At 43.3% G+C, this 18,482-nt stretch overlaps 1 protein-coding gene and 1 long non-coding RNA gene across 8 annotated transcripts in view; both read left to right on the top strand.

Annotated features, from left to right (window-relative positions):
- Positions 1 to 9,066: 9,066 nt before the first annotated feature.
- Positions 9,067 to 18,482, top strand: part of APLP2 (amyloid beta precursor like protein 2) — a 47,995-nt gene continuing 38,579 nt past the window's right edge. For all 7 annotated transcript variants that reach the window (XM_084495909.1, XM_084495908.1, XM_084495907.1 and 4 more), the window contains exon 1: positions 9,067 to 9,214. In XM_084495909.1, coding sequence (XP_084352035.1) covers positions 9,134 to 9,214 — 81 coding nt within the window. In that variant the 5' untranslated portion in view covers positions 9,067 to 9,133. The remainder of the gene's footprint in view (positions 9,215 to 18,482) is intronic.
- LOC311422645 lies at positions 10,801 to 11,416 on the top strand. The gene is made up of 2 exons (XR_014685450.1): positions 10,801 to 10,855; positions 11,196 to 11,416. It is a non-coding gene; the product is annotated as an uncharacterized lncRNA (long non-coding RNA).

Genomic DNA, 18,482 nt, shown 5'->3' with positions numbered 1-18,482 from the left:
TTAAAACTGGTGTGTGTTTTTGTGCCAGTGTCCGTAGAAATGAATCCTTCTGAAGGATTACGTAAAGGTGTATTTTCCAGAAGACAGAACAAATACAAGGAGGCCAGTTTAGTTACTTAAGGCCCGGTCATTCAAGGAGTGAGTGGAGCTCTCTGGATTTTCAAGGCAGGCTACAGCACTTCACACCCAGTGGGTCTGTGTCAGGCTGTAGGGGTGTGTCTATATGTACACATGTATATGAACGTGTTTAAGCATACACTGATAGAAGGATATAATTGTGTTTTTTCCCCTTAAACATAAACTGGTTATTATGAAAGAATGTAAGATGGAAGACATTCCTTTTGAAACTGGTAAGTAAATATTAGTTTAAAATCTTTGCAAGATAAACACTTTTTTGGACAGCTCTTTCGCCTTTCTGCTCAATGAAGGAGCTGTTAAACAAGTCTGTTATCCAACTATTTTTTCAGGATGAATGGAGAAGGTCTCATTAGTCTTTTTAACAGAAGAAGGGGAGATATTTGTAGTACCTGATGGAGTACTGATATATTTAAATGTGCTGATAAATGAGATTTTACAAAAGAGAAAATGTGGTCACATCTTGCCCTCATTGTATTCCACTTGAGACTGCACTGGGTTGTATGTTGAGGAAAAAAATAAGCCAAAAGCAGTTTGGGGGAAACTATTAAAATGAAGATAAATGAAGATATCTGGCTGACCAGAAGAATCTGTATTCATGTAGCAAATGTTACATTACTCATACTGCAATGCTTTCTGAAGTATATTTTTATATCATCACTTTCCATTTTAAATTCAGGTTTTAAATCCCCGAAGGGAATTCACTACCAGCCATTTGCATTTTAAAGTGAAAACTCAAACCTCAATAGAGTGCTCTACTTAAGACTCCTTTTATATAACTTAGCCAATGAGCTACATCTTGGTGGAGGCCTTGGAGTCGACTGAGACAAGTCAGAAAAACTTGGAACACACCTCGTTTGGCTTTATATAATGCAGAATACGCAGGTATCTGTGCAAAGCTCTCCTGTGAAGTGCTGTTTTCATGAGTGTGGGATGGAATGCCTTTGGAGGCAAAGAAAGACCTTCAACCTTTGGCAAACCAGGATGGCTAGATAACAGGCTACTCCCTCTTTCAGTGTGGGAAGGGAAATCATAGTTAAAAAGAAGTAAAATACAGCGTGGCTTTTAGTTCAGCTCTTTGCAAGACAGGGGAAACAACAGTAGGTAAGTTACAGAAGAAGCAAGATGGGTTTTCTTAAAACAAAGATCTCCTGGGGGCTGACTCATCTTCTGAGAAAATGTGATTCAGGAAAGAAATGAAGTGGGCTGTTCTCCCCCTCAGGCCATGGGTTTGCAGGTGGAAGCTGTAGACGGTTCACTCCTTCCCTTGGAGACATTGGGATTCATCTTCTGCTCACATGTCCCAGTTCCTGTAGCTGCGTCTTGCTTTATGTCTTCATTCCACTGAAGCAGACTTCAAATACATATATTTCTTCATTTCTTATTGCCAAGAGATCCTGTGTTCTGACTTCTTCCTGCTGAAGGCGTTTAAAAGCTTTGAATGTACTGCTGCTTCTTATCTTCTTGTGGTCTTCCAAATAATTGCATGTTTCACAGGTTATAAACAAAAACCAAAATGGTGCAGAGTATGAAGAAACTCTTTTAAATGAGTTTATAAATGAATAGTACTAGAGAGCACTGTCTTTATTTGGGGTGTTAAAGTATCTGGACCCACTTGTAGCGCAGGGTCTGCAAATGTGAATCCCTGTGCCTAGGAATTCCAAAATCCCACCATTTTTCCCGTAAACTTGGTTGAAGATTAGGCTTTAAGTCAGAACAAGACCCTTCAGCTCCTTCCCAAAATATGTTCTGGTGGCAGGAAGTGGGAGGCAGAGCTTCTACATCCTCTTTGCTGCTACCTCATGCTTATCGCCCTTGTCTTCAGGTTGCACATTTCAAGAAACTAAAATATTCCTGTGTTGACATAAGAATGACTGGGTAGCTGGAAGCCATGAGGCTCCTAATGATGAATGCAACAGGAAATGTCTTAATATTTGTTTAAACAGAATGATGCAAACTGCAGCAATCCGTGATACCAATTGAGTCGGGGGGGCTTTTTTGGTGGAGTCACTTCGCTCCTAAGCGCACTATGCTGCTGATAGAAAACAGTTACTAGAAATAAACCTTTGTGCCATCAGACATGAAATGTTCAATAGATGTGAAATGTCTCCTCGGCTTCTCAAAATTCCTTGCTGTCTGGTCCTGTGTCGTGTTACTACTTAACACGCCCTGTTGCTTGCAAACTGAGTAACTGTACAAACAAGTGATGGGGGAGAAATGAGGTGCCTTCAGTGTGCCACAAAAGAGCTTGTTAGCACAGGTTATTCCATGATTCCTGATGAAACACGCGCTGAATCAGACCTGATTGCAGAAGGAGGGGTAGATTTTGTTGTTGAATTGCACTTATCTTCAAAGCTGCTGCAGATGATTCTACGTTTATTCAGCAGGAAAAAGTCCTGAATTTTTACATTCTATGTTGTTCATTGCTGTGCCATTCGTTAAGATGATTTGGCTTTTAATCCACCAATGAATACTGAATGAAGAATTCAATCATGAATCAGATATCTTCTTTTGCTTGCCAGTAATACAAGCCATTTTTATTTTCAATTTCAGGTTTCTTTTATTGCACAGGACAAAAATAAATTATGAGAGAAAAAGTTAAAATTGTTCTTCTCAAGCAACTCTCCCGCATCAATGCTTAATCTTTCCATTATGTGTGATATCATTAATCATCCTACTGTAATATTTGACACACGTTTGTGGGACAAATTCAGATCTAATATAAAAGATGCAATAATACTGACTTATGTGGAACTGTAGCTAATTATAACACGTTTTAATTTTCATCTTTCATGAAAGACCTCTATAAAATGAAGAACCTTTTACACTGCTGAAATGAGAGTCTGAATGAAACTGGCAAGCAGACAAGGGGAAGAATGAAATGTTGTCCAAGGACAATAGGAGAAATTTCAGCATCATAATGAGCCAATAACTGGAAAATATGCTCAGTTGTTAGTGGATTTTTTACTTGTCTTTTTCTTTAAATTCTCATATGGCTTCTCTGGCACAAATTGCACTGTTCAGCTTAGTCAAGTTGGAATGATTTGGTTGCCCATGATGTAGAACCATAGTTTTAGGTTGGAAAGACTTCAAGATCGAGTCCAGCTTAGTCTGACCTACTAAGTTTCATCACTAAATGAAGTCCCTTAGTGCCACATCCGCATGTCTCTTAAATACCTCCAGGGATGGGGATTCCACCACTTTGCTGGGCAGCCTGTTGCAATGTTTGACCAATGCATGAATGGCTGTTCCTACTGTTCTCAGAGACTGAATAACATCTCTTCTAGTCCACCTGCAAAGACAGGAATAAAGGTGATGGGAAACCATGGCCACTGTGGTAAGATACTATGATGCCGAAAGGGGAGAATTTACAAAGTATTTTCTGCAATGCAGCCTCTCTTTCTTCCCTCCTCCTCTTGTGTTTTGAGTTCCATGTGTCAAGTCAAGTGTTTGTTGCAGCTCTTTGAAAACACATTAGACTTGAGATCTGGTGCTGTGTTAGGCACAGAACAGAGCAGTAGGAAAATGGCCATCAGGAGTTAAGGATTTATTGCATGAAGTTTAGGTGAAAGCCAAACTGATGGTACTGTTTTAGGCATGGAACCAGAGCAGTAGGAAAATGGCCATCAAGAGTTAAAGATTCATTGACATAATAAAAGGTAGACTTTTCCCCCCTTCCCTGTCAAGCCATTTTAAAGATGTCATTGAGGAGAAACAGGCTCATTGTCTACCACTGTTTACTGTATCATATCCTTTTTTGCATATTCCTCTGCTAGTTTTCCTCATGCCTGCAATTACTATTATTTTTTAAGGTACAACTGTTTGCAATCCATCTGTTCTTATTTATTTTCATTCTTTCGTTCTTCTAAACTCCACTGTATTTCTGTAGAAATTAACTATCTTAAACTATCTGTGTCACCTTATCTTTCAAGGCCTAGAAGGTCTTTTTTTTTTTTTTTTAATCCCCTTTCTGGGGAATATCTTCATCCTCTGTGTGTACCTTATATTTTAACTCCATTCTTTTTCAATTAACTGTCCTTCTTTGTATTGCTGCTGGACTTTGTGTCTTGTTTGCCACGAGTTGTCTTTTTCAGTCACAGATGGGAGACTGAGTTGCAAAACTGCAGGAACCCTACATTTCCGCAAAGAATTTTTGCAGCCAAATATAGATGTCCAATACCAAAGTAGGTTGGCAACTTTCTGATGTTATTTACAGGTTTTGGAGAAGTGTTATTTCCCAAAGGCACTTACATAGCTGGATGTTGGATTGAATTTTAGTTTACTAATAAAAGTTGTGTATTGCCTTACGATTCTCAAACAGCCTTGTTCACCAATGGAGGACTTGTCTTAAGCATAGTATGGCTCATGATGAGTTGTGGCAGTTAACTGTATATCATCCATGCAGGTTGTTTAATATATATTTCTGCCTTCAAGCACTCTTTATATTTCTTACTGCTGAATTGTAACTGAATTAGGAGTTCTTTCCACTGAAGCACACCATATGCTGTGATTGTTTTCTAAATTGAGTTAGCATTTTACCTCCTAAAACCAAGGCTGGCTCATCTCTACCTTCGCAACCTCTAACTTGCACGTATCTGTCATGTAGAGCTACTACGAGTGATGTGATCTGCCACTTCAATCAAGTTTTTTAATTAAGAGCTGCATAACATTACTGTTCACAGGCTAGATCAACTTTATGCTTTAATTTGTGGAGTCTAAGAGACTGGTGAGAATATTCAAAGGCTTTCTCACTTTTGTGAACTCATTCTCTGGTACTGGCGTGATCTCAGCACATCTGCTGAAGCTGCTGCTCCGAGTGACTTTACTGGTATCAGACACGTTCCTCACTGACTTCTCTTCACCATTTTTAACAAGAGTTTATCATTGCCCTTTTAGGGCACGTTTTTTGCTCATAAATATGCTCGTTCCATTTACACAGTTGTGGTCTTGCCAGTAATAATGGAGAGGTGCTCACTTGAAACATTACTTACAGAATAAGCAGTACTGGAGGATTTTTCTCTCTAAGCCAGCCACGGCTGAGCACAAGATTCTCAGTGCATTTTTTCTATAGGTGTGCTGGGAAAAAGATGCTAAAAGCCCTGCAACCAAGCATATAAAATAGGGTTCTTGGAAGTAAATGAAAGCTGCTACCTACCTAACAGGGTTAGCAATTGAAAAGGCATTCTAGGGAATGCTGCAGCCTTGCAGCAGTTCAGTGTTACTGTTGTCAGAGGCAACAACAGATAACTACCAGTTCTAATCTGGAATTATCTACGCAGAAAATGTCGACATGCAGTGGTCATGGCTTCATGCTTCGTAGCATAACCTGCTGTTATGATGTTGACTAGTACTTATTTGAAAGCAACCACCACCAAAAGCTTTCACGATCCCTGCCGAAAGTGCTCTTATTTTATTTTTTAACTGCTGGAATTGCATTTGCATTTTGCTGTGTAAACATGCTGTTAGGCAGCTCTGGACAACCATCTGCATGATGAGGGAGATTGCTCCTATCCCCGAACAGCCATCTCACAGCAGAGCCAAATGATACTCTGTGAGGCCACTGGCTGTGAAGTCTGTAATCTGTCCTATGTATTTTTGCTACACAGTACAGGAACTCGTCTACAATGTACGGAAAGCTCCAGAAGTTATAACTACTGGGCTAAAAAGAAGTAAGAGGTTCTAGACGTTAATTGTGTGAGTTATTTGCACTTCCGTGGAACCTTTCACCTGAGGATCTTAAAGGGTTTTACTGACATTAATGAAACCTTCCTGTGCCTCGCTGCGTATATATTAAACACCATCTCCACATTAATGCCAAGCAAAATGAAGTAGCCCTAAAATGACTTTTCCAGGGTTGCACAGCTTGGTGCATAGTGGTTCTCTGGGATGTGACAGATCATTGGTGGGCTTTGGAAGGTAATTTTCAGCCATTACTGTAGTCTGACACTCCACCACCTCGCACTTCTCCTCCATGAAGGCTGCATAATAGCTGATGGATCATGGCAATGGTAAATCCACTCACCCTGTGATTGCTCCTTTCACTGTTATATGCCCTATGGCTCTAGTGACAGATCTATGCTCTGTTTCAATCTCCTTTTCTCCTTGCCCTCCAGCAGTCATGTAAATTCAGTTATATTCAGAGCTCCTAATGACCACAAAAGAAAGAACAAGATCTCCTGGTTTAAAACTTTTCTGTGGAGGTCTGATTTCCACGTGAAGGGGAATCAATTAGTCTTAATGAGTTCAAATTTAATTTGTTGCATGTTTTTTAGGTAGTACACTGAGCGCTGATGGTCTTGCTTTTGAACCAGAATATGCTGTGTTCCAGCCCTGTGATAGGACTTCAGCTCTTACACATTGGTGTGTCTGCAGTGTAGTACTAGGAGGTGGATTTGTTACTAAAGCTGAGAAGTTAAGCTGAGTTCGTACCTCATGCTTATCTGTGAGACTTCCATATAAGTCACCAGATTCCAATGGCTTGTCAGGGAAAAATGAGGATAACGCTGTTCTAATCAAGATTGTCTCAGTAAAACAACAACAACAACAACAACAACAACAACAAAACAAAGCAAAACAAAACAAAAAAAACCTCTAAAGTGGATCAAGTATTTGGTATGTCTGTAGATGTGGATGCTGCTTTTTGTGTGTGTGTTAACAGCCATTGTTGTACCATAGTTTTATAGGTGGCCGAATAGCTTGAGATAAAGACTTAAGTATATTCAAGTTGGGCCATTGTTCTGATTTCTCACATGGGTAGCATGTGGCAATTGAAATTCAGTCTCGTGAGGACCCTCGTACTTTGTATGCCTCTGGGCTTAGACATTTGTGACTTATTTCTAGAGGTACTCAGTAACCTGCAGCCAATTGCTTCAGTTTCTGCTGTACTCCAAGAATCATGCCACTACATACTCTAACAATTAACAAGCCCTATTTTTTTGCAGTCTTTCTGACATCTGCAAAATACGCTAGATCACAGAGGTGTTGTGAGCATTAATATTCACCAAGCGCTATGTAAATACTAAGTATTAAAAGTGTATTAATTTATATAGCACTCTAAGTGCTGTGTAAATTAAACCATGAATGAAAGCCTCTATCCAAAGATTTATAACTAGCTTGTACTTTTTGGCCTGGAGAGAAAGAAAAGTACCTTCTTTTACTTTTTTTTTTTTTTTTAAAAAAAGCTTAACTCCCAATATTCTCAGTTATTTACTGGTGTATTTATATTGCACAATAAAATATTTACATTAAAATGTATCAATTTTCAAAAAACTCTAACTCCATTTTCCAACTGAATTTGGCCATGTTGAAAAGAAAATTATATACGCCAAAGGACTGCAATAAAAGAGATTTAAAGGCTTTCAAATACTATAAAAAAGAGACTATAATAAGTGACTAGTGGACCAGTCAGCTGTTTTAATTAAAACTGGGCCATGTATTGATCTATCGTCCAGATTTACCCCCATCTGCAACGTTTCGGCAATATTCCCTTCAACCATTTCAGAAAATAGCACTTGTGAGAGACACTATAGAATACGGAAGTTGGGAATGTAAATGTTTTATAACTATGCGACATTTTGTACAGAGATCTTTCTTCCACGGCATCTAAGTGGCATATGTATTCTCATACAAAGAGTGAATCTACAGATTCTATAGAATATTCCTTTCCAGACATAATTATAATGTATATTCCGTGATTGTTACTGCTTAAAGAATGCCAAGTCTAAAATGTATTGGGTTAGATCTTTTTTTTTTAAAGGTGTCATATTACCTAAACACTGCTCTTGCCTTTGAAACCAGGAGGAGCTTTAGTAGTTACATGTTGAAGGTGGGCATTTGTCCTCCCTGAATTGAGGTATGTTCCTGTTGTGGAAGCCAAAGAGCTACTGAAAAGGGACTAATAAATGCTTTGCACTGGAATGTAAAGGCTTCTGTATCAGCAGCTGTGCTTGGTATCTGTGGTTTGTTCCTGAAGGGCTTGATTCAGTTTGCTTAAATTTCTTTTTATAAGTAACATGGTGAAATTCAAGCAGGCGATGCAAATGCGGTACGATGAGTTTTAAAGGCAAATGCAGTACGATGGGTTTTAAAGGCAGAAACATGTCCTTAAATTGCGGCACCAGCTGTGGCACAACATCTGCACTGAGAGGCACCGCTCACGCGCCCCAGTCGCTCAAAAGGAACAGGAGGCGAAGCCGCTTTGCAGCGAGCGGCACAGGAGCAGCAGGTGATGTATCGCTGGGATAAGCACCTGTCATTATTAAAGTTTACCCAGGGCTTTATGGTGTGTACAGAAGCAGGCAGCAGCGCGTGTGGCGGCGATCTCTGCAGGTAGCGCCAGCCCCTTGGGGCGCGGGCATGTGAGCGCCAGCTCTCGTTGGGGTGGCTGCTGGGATGGAGCCACCTCATAGCGCTGTCTTGGCTGTATTTTTATTAAAGAGTGGAAAAAAAGGGAAAAAAGAGCTGAAGTGTCTTTTTGTTATGGTGGAGAATGGAGGTGCCCAGTGTTGAGTGTGTTTGTGAGGGGACACAGAGGGACGCGGAGTTGGCTTTGTGAGCCCAGGCTCCCTGCTTTTTATTATTTTTAAACGCCTCCCCGTTGCCCTCGTGCTCCTCGCTGTGGCGCTGGGCAGGCACCAAGAGGCCCGAGGCCGCCCGGCCGCGCCCCGCCGGCCCCACAGGGCGCCGCGCCGCCAGGGCCGCCTCGGGGCCTTCCGGCCGCCATTTTCCCCCCGGGCCCCACAGCAGCGCTCCCCCCGTGGGCGTGAGCCCCCACCCGGCGCCTCCCCCTCCTATTGGCTGATCCCAGCGCGGCTCCGCCCCCTCCTCCCCCAAATATATGGCCCATTCTCCGCCCCGCGCCCATTGGCCGCCGCTTCGGCGCCTCTCCCTGCGATAGGCCGGGCGGCGCGGCAGGGGCGGGGCCTGGCGAGGCGGGTCCCGCGGGGGGGGCGCGGCGGCCGCAGTAGCGCCGGGGCGGCGGCGGCGGCTGGCGGCGGCGATGGGCTCGGCGCGGCGCTTCCCCCTCCTGCTCCTGCTGGGGCTCGCCGGCCCCGCCGCCGCGCTGGCCGGCTACATCGAGGTGGGTCCGGGGGGCAGCGGGGCCGGGGAAGGAACGGGTTGGGGTTGGGGAGCCCGGCGGAGCCCCCGGTGTGCGCCGTCAGCGTGCGGCTGGGGCGATCTTTGGGCTTAAAGGGCGTGCTTTAGGTGCTCCTGCTCCAGCTGCTCGCATCGATGCAACTTCACGCGTAGAGGTGGTCAGGGGAGGGAAGCTCCTCTAGAAATTAAAACTTAACATTATCTACCTGCACGCGGCGAGGGGGGGGGGGGGAGGAATCCCGGCCCTTCCCCAAAATCTGGGCGCTGCGGTCTGCGGGAGCGAGCCGGCAAAACAAAGAGCAAAGTGTGCGCTGGGGGCAAGGGGAGTTTAACAAACCCCACCTGGGCGCTGTTCGGGGAGGCTGAGCTGCCACAAGGTCCTGCGGGGCTCGGGGTGCTCAGGGAGGGGGGGGGGGGACGGGTTGTGGTACCGGTGGGTGGCTGGGTTTGGCAGTTGAAGTGTAACAGGCTTGGTTCAGCACAGCATCTGCCTGTGTGCCATGCAAAAATTGCAAGCCCCAAGCTGCTGGTTGTTAACCTGCGATAAGCACAGCCCGATAATGTTTTTGTGTCTTGTGTGGAACTAGTCCAGGACTTCTGCCCTGCCCTCTTGTTCAGCCATTGCCAGGGAATTGTATTCCACAGAATTTTTGCCAGTGTTTCTGTTAGATTGCTGTAAATCGGTGGAACGAGGCAATAATCCTATGGGGAAAAAGTTGCGCTGGGGTTATCCTGCAGGGAAGGTGCCGAGGCTTAGCAGGGCTGGTCTGAGGGACCCCAGCTGATGGCACGGTCAGGTTTCGTGCTCCTGCCTTGGTGGTGGGGGACTGTCCTGGCTGCTGGGTGGTGGCCACACTAATCTGATCTCCTGCACCTGTTGAGAAACTCCTCCAGCTGTAGGTCACTTCCTCTGGCATATCCGAGGCAAATTCAGCTGCTTGTGGCACATCCCTTCTGGAGACTGCAGTTGCTCACGGACTTGCCTTTCAAAAAGCTGACTTCCTCCTCAGGAAACAAACGTAGCCGTAATTTTATTCTGAAGTGTTGTGTCCAGCTGAAGAAGCAGAGCCCGGCATTCAGAATGGGATTAGCGAAGGTTTTGGCACCGAGGGGAGCACATCGGTGTCACCCACCTGACAGCCCCACGGCTTGGGGCGCTGAGCTGCTGGAAGAGGATGCGCCTGGAATGGTTTCTGCCTCCTTAGCGGATCGCCGTGCCTGTAGCAGGGCTGGTTTCGGGGGCTGAGGATTCGCTCCCAGGCTGCGGCAGGCCGGCGTGTGCTGACACAGATCAGCGCCAGGCTGGGGCTGCGCTGGTGCGGCGGGCAGTCGGCGTTCGGAGGTGCGTGCGCGAGCTGCTGCTGCCGCAGAATCCGCGTCCTCCAAAGGCATGACAGCCTCCTTGGTCTGCTGACACAGAATTAAAATGTCACGACTGACATTTTTTCTTTTCTTTTTTTTTTTTTTTTAACTGCATCCTATACCATTGTCTTGCCCGTGGGGAGCTGCAGCTCTCGAGTCTTTCTTGCTGCCAAATTTTTTCCAGAATGTTATCTTGACGCAGAGCTTAGGAAGTGAAATGGTTATTGTTCTTGTTTTCATCATCGTTACTGGAGGATACCAGGTAATGTGATGAAAAATGTATAAGTGGTTGATTAAAAAACAAAAAGACATTTGAAAGTGTACTAGAGTTAAGGAAAATACATAGCATTGTCTGTATTTATTAGTTTAGTTGAATTGGCACGGTCCCATTAGGTGGATTTTCTTCTGCTCGATTATCTTAGCTACCAGTCCCTGTCCCTGGAACACCCGGTAATCTTCTTATCGACTACAATTTGTTTTTCTTTCTTCCATGTATGGGGGAAGGCGAGTGGCAGATTTATTTATTTTTTTAATTACTGATGGATGAACCTTTGAATAGGGCGTTTACTGGGGCTTGTCACTGGTGACCGTCTCCCTTTCAGATTGTGGAGCTGGCAGATAACCTCTGACAGCCTTTCTTCAAATGAATTTGAATATAAGAGGTCAGAGAAAGCATGGATACCCAGCAGAATAATGGGTTTTTCTTCCCAGAGCAATGCGTGTCCTAAGGATGTATTTGAATTCAGTGACTGCTGTGTTTCGCTTGTGCAATCTGAGAGAACTTCAAATAGTTCACTGATGCTGACTGACAAAAGAAAATAAATCTATTCTAATTTGATCTGTATTCCAATGATAAACTACTTCTGCTGTGCCCTCAAGGCCTTTAAAGATGCAAAGTTTCTTTTTTATCACTTGACCTTTTTGTGTAATCAAATCTCAGCAATGCAGACTTGATACTGCCTCTTTTTTTTTTAATCTCATTTTTTTTTTGAGTGGTCTTTTTCCAAAGCCATCTTGAATGATTCTGTTACCTGTCTGCTTCAAATGAAAAACATTTGGAGTGAGAAAAACAACATGCTGTCTTGCATCAGAATTGTGCAGTTCTTGTTATTTCTGTGTGGTGTGCTTAAATTCTCACTAACAAAAATATCAGTCTTGTGCCATTTCTGCAGACCTTAGGGACTTCTAATTGCCTGCTGCATTGAACAAAGAACTCCACCTAGGGGAAATTTCCACTTCTGTGTTGAAGTCCTGAGTAGAAACAGCTCAGTAAAATTCCAGTCTTGAACATGGCCTTTAGTTTGCTTTCAGTTCCCACAACTTCACTTCCCATTAAGTGTTAGGAAATATATTTTCATATGAAAGCAATTAGACGCAGTGCCTTATCTAAGCCTAAAGCAGAGCTTTGCAGAGGCAGAGATGCGTGTAAGGAAATAAAGCGAATCAGGTGGGCAGCTGGTATTGCAGAGAGGCTCTGGAATTTCTGCTGCATTGTAGAAGGCTACGTGAAGGTAAGCCCTGCTCTTTGGAGAATGCCTTCAACTCTCCTTGTGCTAGACGTGCGAGGGCATCTTATTTATGACCTCTCTTATGTGTTATTTAGGTGTTAATATCTCTACCTTCGATTAAGTGTTTTTGTTGTTAATAATGTCCATTGCAGCACCTAAGAGCTATTCAAAATCTATTATACGGGTGGTAGCTTAAGCTGCATTTGAGTTTTGTTGTTACATACTGCACCTTCCCCAGTGCCTTATAGTGAAGAAAGAAAGAATTTAGTGCCTGTTCTGTGTATGTCATGCTCCTCTCTAGATTTTGCTTGTAAAAAATTGCCTTTGCTTTTTTCCGTTGTATGTGTCTTCTGGAGGCGTATGGACTCAATCTTGTAAACATAAGTTATTTTGACTGTAGCATCTGCTTGTACAAATGTGCTTAAACCATAACCTTGTTCTTCAGCTGAAAATACGAGGAGTATGCTATCCCCAGCAATTCCTTTCTTAGTAGAACAAGAAAGCCGCTTTCTGTACTTTAGCATCTCAGAATCTTCTTGTTAACTACTTTAGGGTGTATAAATGGGTGTAATCCTTCAGCTGTTTGCTCTCGTGTTGCTTACATGCAGTAAAGCTTGCTGTCATTGATTTTTTTTTTTTCTTTTAAATTTAGTTCATGCAGTCAGTGCCCCTGAAATCTTGTTAAATTAAGATGGTGCTGGCTCTTAATTGGAGTACTTCAGATACTTGCAATGGCCTATAAACCACTCTGGTAAGGCTTCTACTTCAGAACTGTACTCAGCTCTGCAAGATTGTCCCTTTTTCTCCAAAAGTGTTGTCTGTGCCCATAATGGGCATGCTTCGATTCCTCTGCTAGCAGTGAGTTTGTCGCTGCTAATGGCAGTGACAGGCAAATGGCACGTCCTATCACTGGTTTAACCTTAAATGGAGCCTGCGAGGCACATAGGCTATTTACATTTTGTATTCCAGTTTTGAGTTTCCATCGTCTGCAGGAAAGATTTGTGCCATTAAATCTCAGGTTTTTGAGAACATGGATTGACAGCACTGTGTAAAGTTAGAGTAACTCCTCCAGATACATATCTTTATTTAGTGAATGGAATAAATCATCAGGCTTCTGTTTACTGTGGTTTATCCAAAATGGCATATGGTGGCTTCTTATTTTGGGTACCATGGGCTAGAAGGTAACTTCAGCATGTTACCACCATTATGTCAGTGGGACAAGTTATGCTTTAAGTTGGGTGCTACAAGGGAAAGAACCAAGTGAACTTCCATTCTTGAGAGACTGTGCACAAGGCAATGTGCATTTCAGGGAAAACAGATGGATTTTTTATTTTTTTTTAGTAATTTCTTAAGTTGGTTGCACTTTCAATTTACGAATTCTTGCAATGCTGAACAACTAACTCCCCAGTTGGATTTTGCATGTGGATAACAATTGTTAAACTTGTTCAGCTTCTTCCCAGTTAAGGAAACAGTCAGGAATACATAATTAACTTTCCTGCCCTATATGAGAACAGGAAAAATCCCCATAGAAAAGAGAAATTAAGTTCACTTTTTTTTCATGGCTGTGCAGTGGTCAGTGAGTCATAATGCTTGCTCTGCAGTCTCATTGGGTTGATTTTAATATTCAAAATTTCATCTTTATCTGCATTTGTGAAACTTCAACCTCCAACTTGAGACAAATGATCAAAACTGTAATCTTCTGCAAGTGGTGTTAAACTAATCTTTCTAGCACAAAACGTAGCCTGCTCGGCTTTTTTACGTAATCATGTGTCCACCTGATCAGAAACGCATGCAGCTAAGCTGCTTACCAGCGCTTCATCGCCAAGTATTACAGCGGTTGTTCTGTGTATAGCCAGCAGGGAAATACCTTCGTTATTTTTGAGGGATCAACCCATATATGTACTAAACCTCGTTATAATGTTTGGTGGTTGTTTTCTGTGCTGTCAGCGATGATCATGCTCTTGCAGGAACTGAGGCACTGCAGCGCCTTGGTACCTCCAGCAGCGTGCTGTCTTCTGACCAGTGCGCGGAGTCATGCGGGGCCGCTGTCTGTGGCGTCCGATGTCTGATCTCACTTTCCATTTTTCTTGGAAAATCGAATCACGTCCTCATTCTCTGTGTTTCACAGGGAGAGAACTGATGGTGAAAGCACCCTTGTGGATGAGGCATGGTCTGTGTAGTCTTTTGTTTTCTGCTGCAGGCAGTCCTGATACCTGAACATGTATTTCTTTATCCATTTTAGAGATCAATACTTGATCTCTCCTGGCCGACTGACAGAATAGCCTGAGAATTTTTGTTGTTCAGCTCCCATGATGTTGGTGTGTTGACTGCAAGGATAATGGTTTCGCCTGAGGTGCTTTTTCCCAGTTTTTTTTTTTTTTTTTCTCTGCAGAACCGTGTTAGGCCTTGCAGTAACATCTTTTAGCAGTAGTTTTGGGGAAGTCTTGGATTTCAAGCCTGCTGATCAGTGTCTGGCTATAGAGTTTATCTCGTTTAAGGGTGCTCTTTTGGGGGCTGATCACCTGAACCTTGGATAATTTTGGCAGATTTTGGCTGTTGGGGTACCCATGCAGCTGAGCAGCGCAGCAGGCTGCTGGAGCTGTACAGGCCCTTCAGGTTACTGAGGGGGCCTGAGGTCGCTATTCCATGCAGCACATGAGCTTCAGAGAAGTTTACAGAGGAGACGAAATCAATAATTGTTTGGCTCAGATGGCTTTTCTGTGTTTTGAGACTAACTGAAAATCGTTATGAAATGATGACTTTGAGTTTTTTCAAGGCACCAAATGCGCAGGGCTTAACAATTACCTGCATCATTCAGATGCAGCCTGGAAAAAATAAACAAAAAACGGAGATGCCAGAGCTGACCTTTCTTCCCTGTCTGCCTTGGTAAAGCTTCACGTGTCCTAACTCTGCAAAATCACAGAGTCCTAGGTAGTGGTACAGCTCACCCTGCTGTATGCGGCCTCCCTCGTATGGGTATCACACTGAGGTGCGGCACGGACGATAACCGTGCTTCAGTGCTGGGATCCCAGGCTTTGGCTCAGTGACAGGGATGCATTTAAGTAATTTCATACAGTAAGCTTCTCTCTAACAAAATTACAGCAGTCAGAAGTATAGTCTGATTCAGGTCAAGGACATGGAGAGAGAGATGGAGCGGCTGGGGCCTTGTTCCTCCTTCCTGTAACAGTAGATTGGTACTTCATGAAGTTTCCATTTAAGAGTAGCTAATTATCATCTCCTTACTGAAGACTCCTTGCTGATCACATCAGGCAGGCTGACAAACAGCCACACCAGAAGTGTTTAAATAAAAGTAGTGTTTAACCTTGGAAGTGCCCTTAGTCATTTAGGTCTGTTTTTACAACCAAACACTCGCTGATTAGGTTGTGTTTTCGAGAGTCTGATATGTTCTGAGGTGTTTGCTGGTGATTTTTTTTAATTCTTGCAGTGAAGAAAGTTATTTTTCTGTTAACTTTTTAGTCTAGCAGGCATGCATTTTCTCACATTGTTGTTGTGCTTGGGTTGTTTAATCCACCACCTCAAAGCACTGCAATAGCGATAAGACCTCAAAAATCATCTTCTGATGATGTTCTTGCAAGGATCGACCAGAGGCTTGGTGAGCTATGTGGAGTCACCATCCCTGGAAGTCTTCAAAAGACGTTTAGATGTAGAGCTTAGGGATATGGTTTAGTGGGGACTGTTAGCGTTAGGTCAGAGGTTGGACTCGATGATCTTGAGGTCTCTTCCAACCTAGAAAATTCTGTGATTCTGTGATTCTGTATTTTCTGGGAATTGCCCTATGCTAATTTCAATACTGAGATGCTTAAATCAAAGCCAGACATTTTCATTTTTAATTTTTGGGTTTCTCTGTAAGGGCTTGTACGTTATTTTTAGATCCAGCTCTCTGCCAAAAGTTTTGTCCATTTTGTTTTGGATGTTGGGCTGACGAATCCCACTAATTATGATGTCATTGCGTAGTGTGAAGTGACAGCAACAAAAAGAAAAATCTTGCCCATGCCATCTGTTAAAATAAACATTATGCACTCATGCTGGATTTCAAGCGGATTTGGATTGCATATTCACAACAGAAGCTGGTTTCTGCTTAGACGTATGGTAGCCTCCAGTGTAAAGCTTTTAATCACCAAATTCTCGATATGGTTTTGGACTTTGGTCTGACACATTGATGGGTCTAAGTAGTAGGTCTTTTTGTTGGTGTTTAATCTTTTCCCATTCATATTGGGACTAATAAATTGCCAAAAGTAGTCCTACAGCAATCTGCACGAATTATACTAATTCACTAGTACCTAGCATTGGTTGAGGGCTGGCTGACTTCTTATGCTGGTCGTCTTACGATAATAGTGGCCTGAAATAGAGAGGGGCAGATTTGCTTTAATCTGCTAAGTATTCCTCTCAAAAGATTAAATGCAAAATGTTGATTCAAACCTGTGGTTTGAGTTCCCAGCGAGTGTATCGGCATTTGAACGCAAATCTTTCTCTGCATAATTTATCAAAGCCCTTGCTGAAGAAATTGAATTTGATGTCTGCTTCATTTTACGCAGCAAGATCACATACGCGTTTAGAAACCCAAAAGAATGAAACAATGTCAAGATCCAAGCTAAGCGCGTTAACCTGTGCAACAGTCCTGGCCAGAGATTAACTCAATGTAGGGTGCGTGGCGGTGCTCATGCATTTGCTAGATGTTGTTGCCTGCCAGGAGAAAGGGAGACAAATTGTTAAGGGTGCACGTTATCATGGAAAAGTTGTTATTCTTGAATGGAGCACGATGTTCACGACTCTTGGAATAGAAGTAAGAGCCTCCAGGTAGTTTGGGATACGCTTTGTAGAGTCCTGAAGTAGGTTTCTGTAGCTTCGGCACCGAAGTGTCGATCAGTGGTGAAGGTTTTTACTTGGTAGCCAGCCAGGAAAGTATGATTTTGTGTTTTTTTTCTTTTTGTTTTGTTTTTTTTGAACATGTTGGTGTTTTGAGATCTGCATTGGACACAAATGTCTGTGCTGCTCTGGACTGGCAAGGGGCCAGAGCCCATCCCCAGAGCATCCAAGCAATTCCCCGACCAGGGGGTGCAGGACGGCGACAGCACATCTATGGTGGCTCCGCAACGCCAACCGCAGCGGTGCAGCCCCCATCCCCTCCACCTTCTGCCATAAGGCTCCTCGTAAATTCTGGCTTCTTCAATTGCATCAGTACTTGCTCTGCAACAAAGCTAGTCAGTATGTGGATGTTCTGTTTAGGGCAACAGACGCTTTCTCGGAAGCAATTTACCAATAAGAGAAGCAGAAGATGAATGGCCTGCCAGAGAGCAGGCTCAATGCGATGTAATATTTTGTGCTGCTGTAACCCTGTGTTGTCCACTGCTGGCTGTACGAGCTAAGTCACAGCTTGTGAGGGGTTTGGGTTCCCTGCCTCCTGGCTGCATGCTTGTCCTTTTACCAGTCTTTTCATTGTATGCATGTTCAAAATGTGTCTGAGTTACACTAATCACAACAGCTGACATGTATTATTTATGTCTGAATCCCTGGTACAGCTTTTATGCGTAATGTTTTGGATAAACGAATCCTTCATTTTCAGTGCTTGCATCTTGCTTCAGAACGCCTTCAGTTCTCAGGGTAGGAGACAAAGAAATAAACAAACGCCAACCAGCCGATCACCTCGGAGGCCTTTTGCCATCTCTCCTTCACTCAGCAACATGGCTCCAAGGGAGACTAACGAGAAGAGCTGGATTCCTAATGTATCAGGGCTGTTAAAGCAGCAGGAAATCTTCCTTAAGATTTGCTTAAATGTAAAACCTGTGATACAGACAAAAGGCATTTTGAAGTCCAGGCTGAAATCCCTGGGTTTGGATGGATTTGTTTTCCTCGGTTACATTAAGCAAGCTTTGGACCTTGCTCCACACGGGAATTAGTGTGGTGTGAAGAACACTTTTCAAAGTATAACCACATGGGAGGTTTTCCACAGGGCATCTGTAGCATGTTAATTCCCTTTTGCATTGCAGGGCACTGACTAGAATGGATCTTTGTGGCTCTTTTGTAAAAGCTGCTGATGTTTTTCAAGGGTATTACAGCTCTGAAAAGGCCAGCGGCGTACTTGTTAGTTAGGTGTATGCAAACAGCTGAACTGGTTGCTCCAGAGAAGCATGCTGTGAAGATAGCCACAAACTTTGGGCTGCAAGCGTCATGTGTACTGTGGAAGAGAAGGACTGGGAGTACTGCTTGCTAAGACGTGAAATGGCCTTTTTCTTCAGGCAAAAGAAACGATGCCTTGACTTCATTTGCCTTGTTGATCTTGGTTTCGATTTGGCTTTTTGTATTTCCTGTCACTATCTTTATAAAGATTTTTGCAAAAAGTTAAATCGTTATTCCTCACTA

The sequence above is a fragment of the Aythya ferina genome (genome assembly GCF_964211825.1).
Source record: "Aythya ferina genome assembly, chromosome: 22".
Taxonomy (NCBI): domain Eukaryota; kingdom Metazoa; phylum Chordata; class Aves; order Anseriformes; family Anatidae; genus Aythya; species Aythya ferina.
This window is presented reverse-complemented; position numbering and strand designations above follow the sequence as displayed.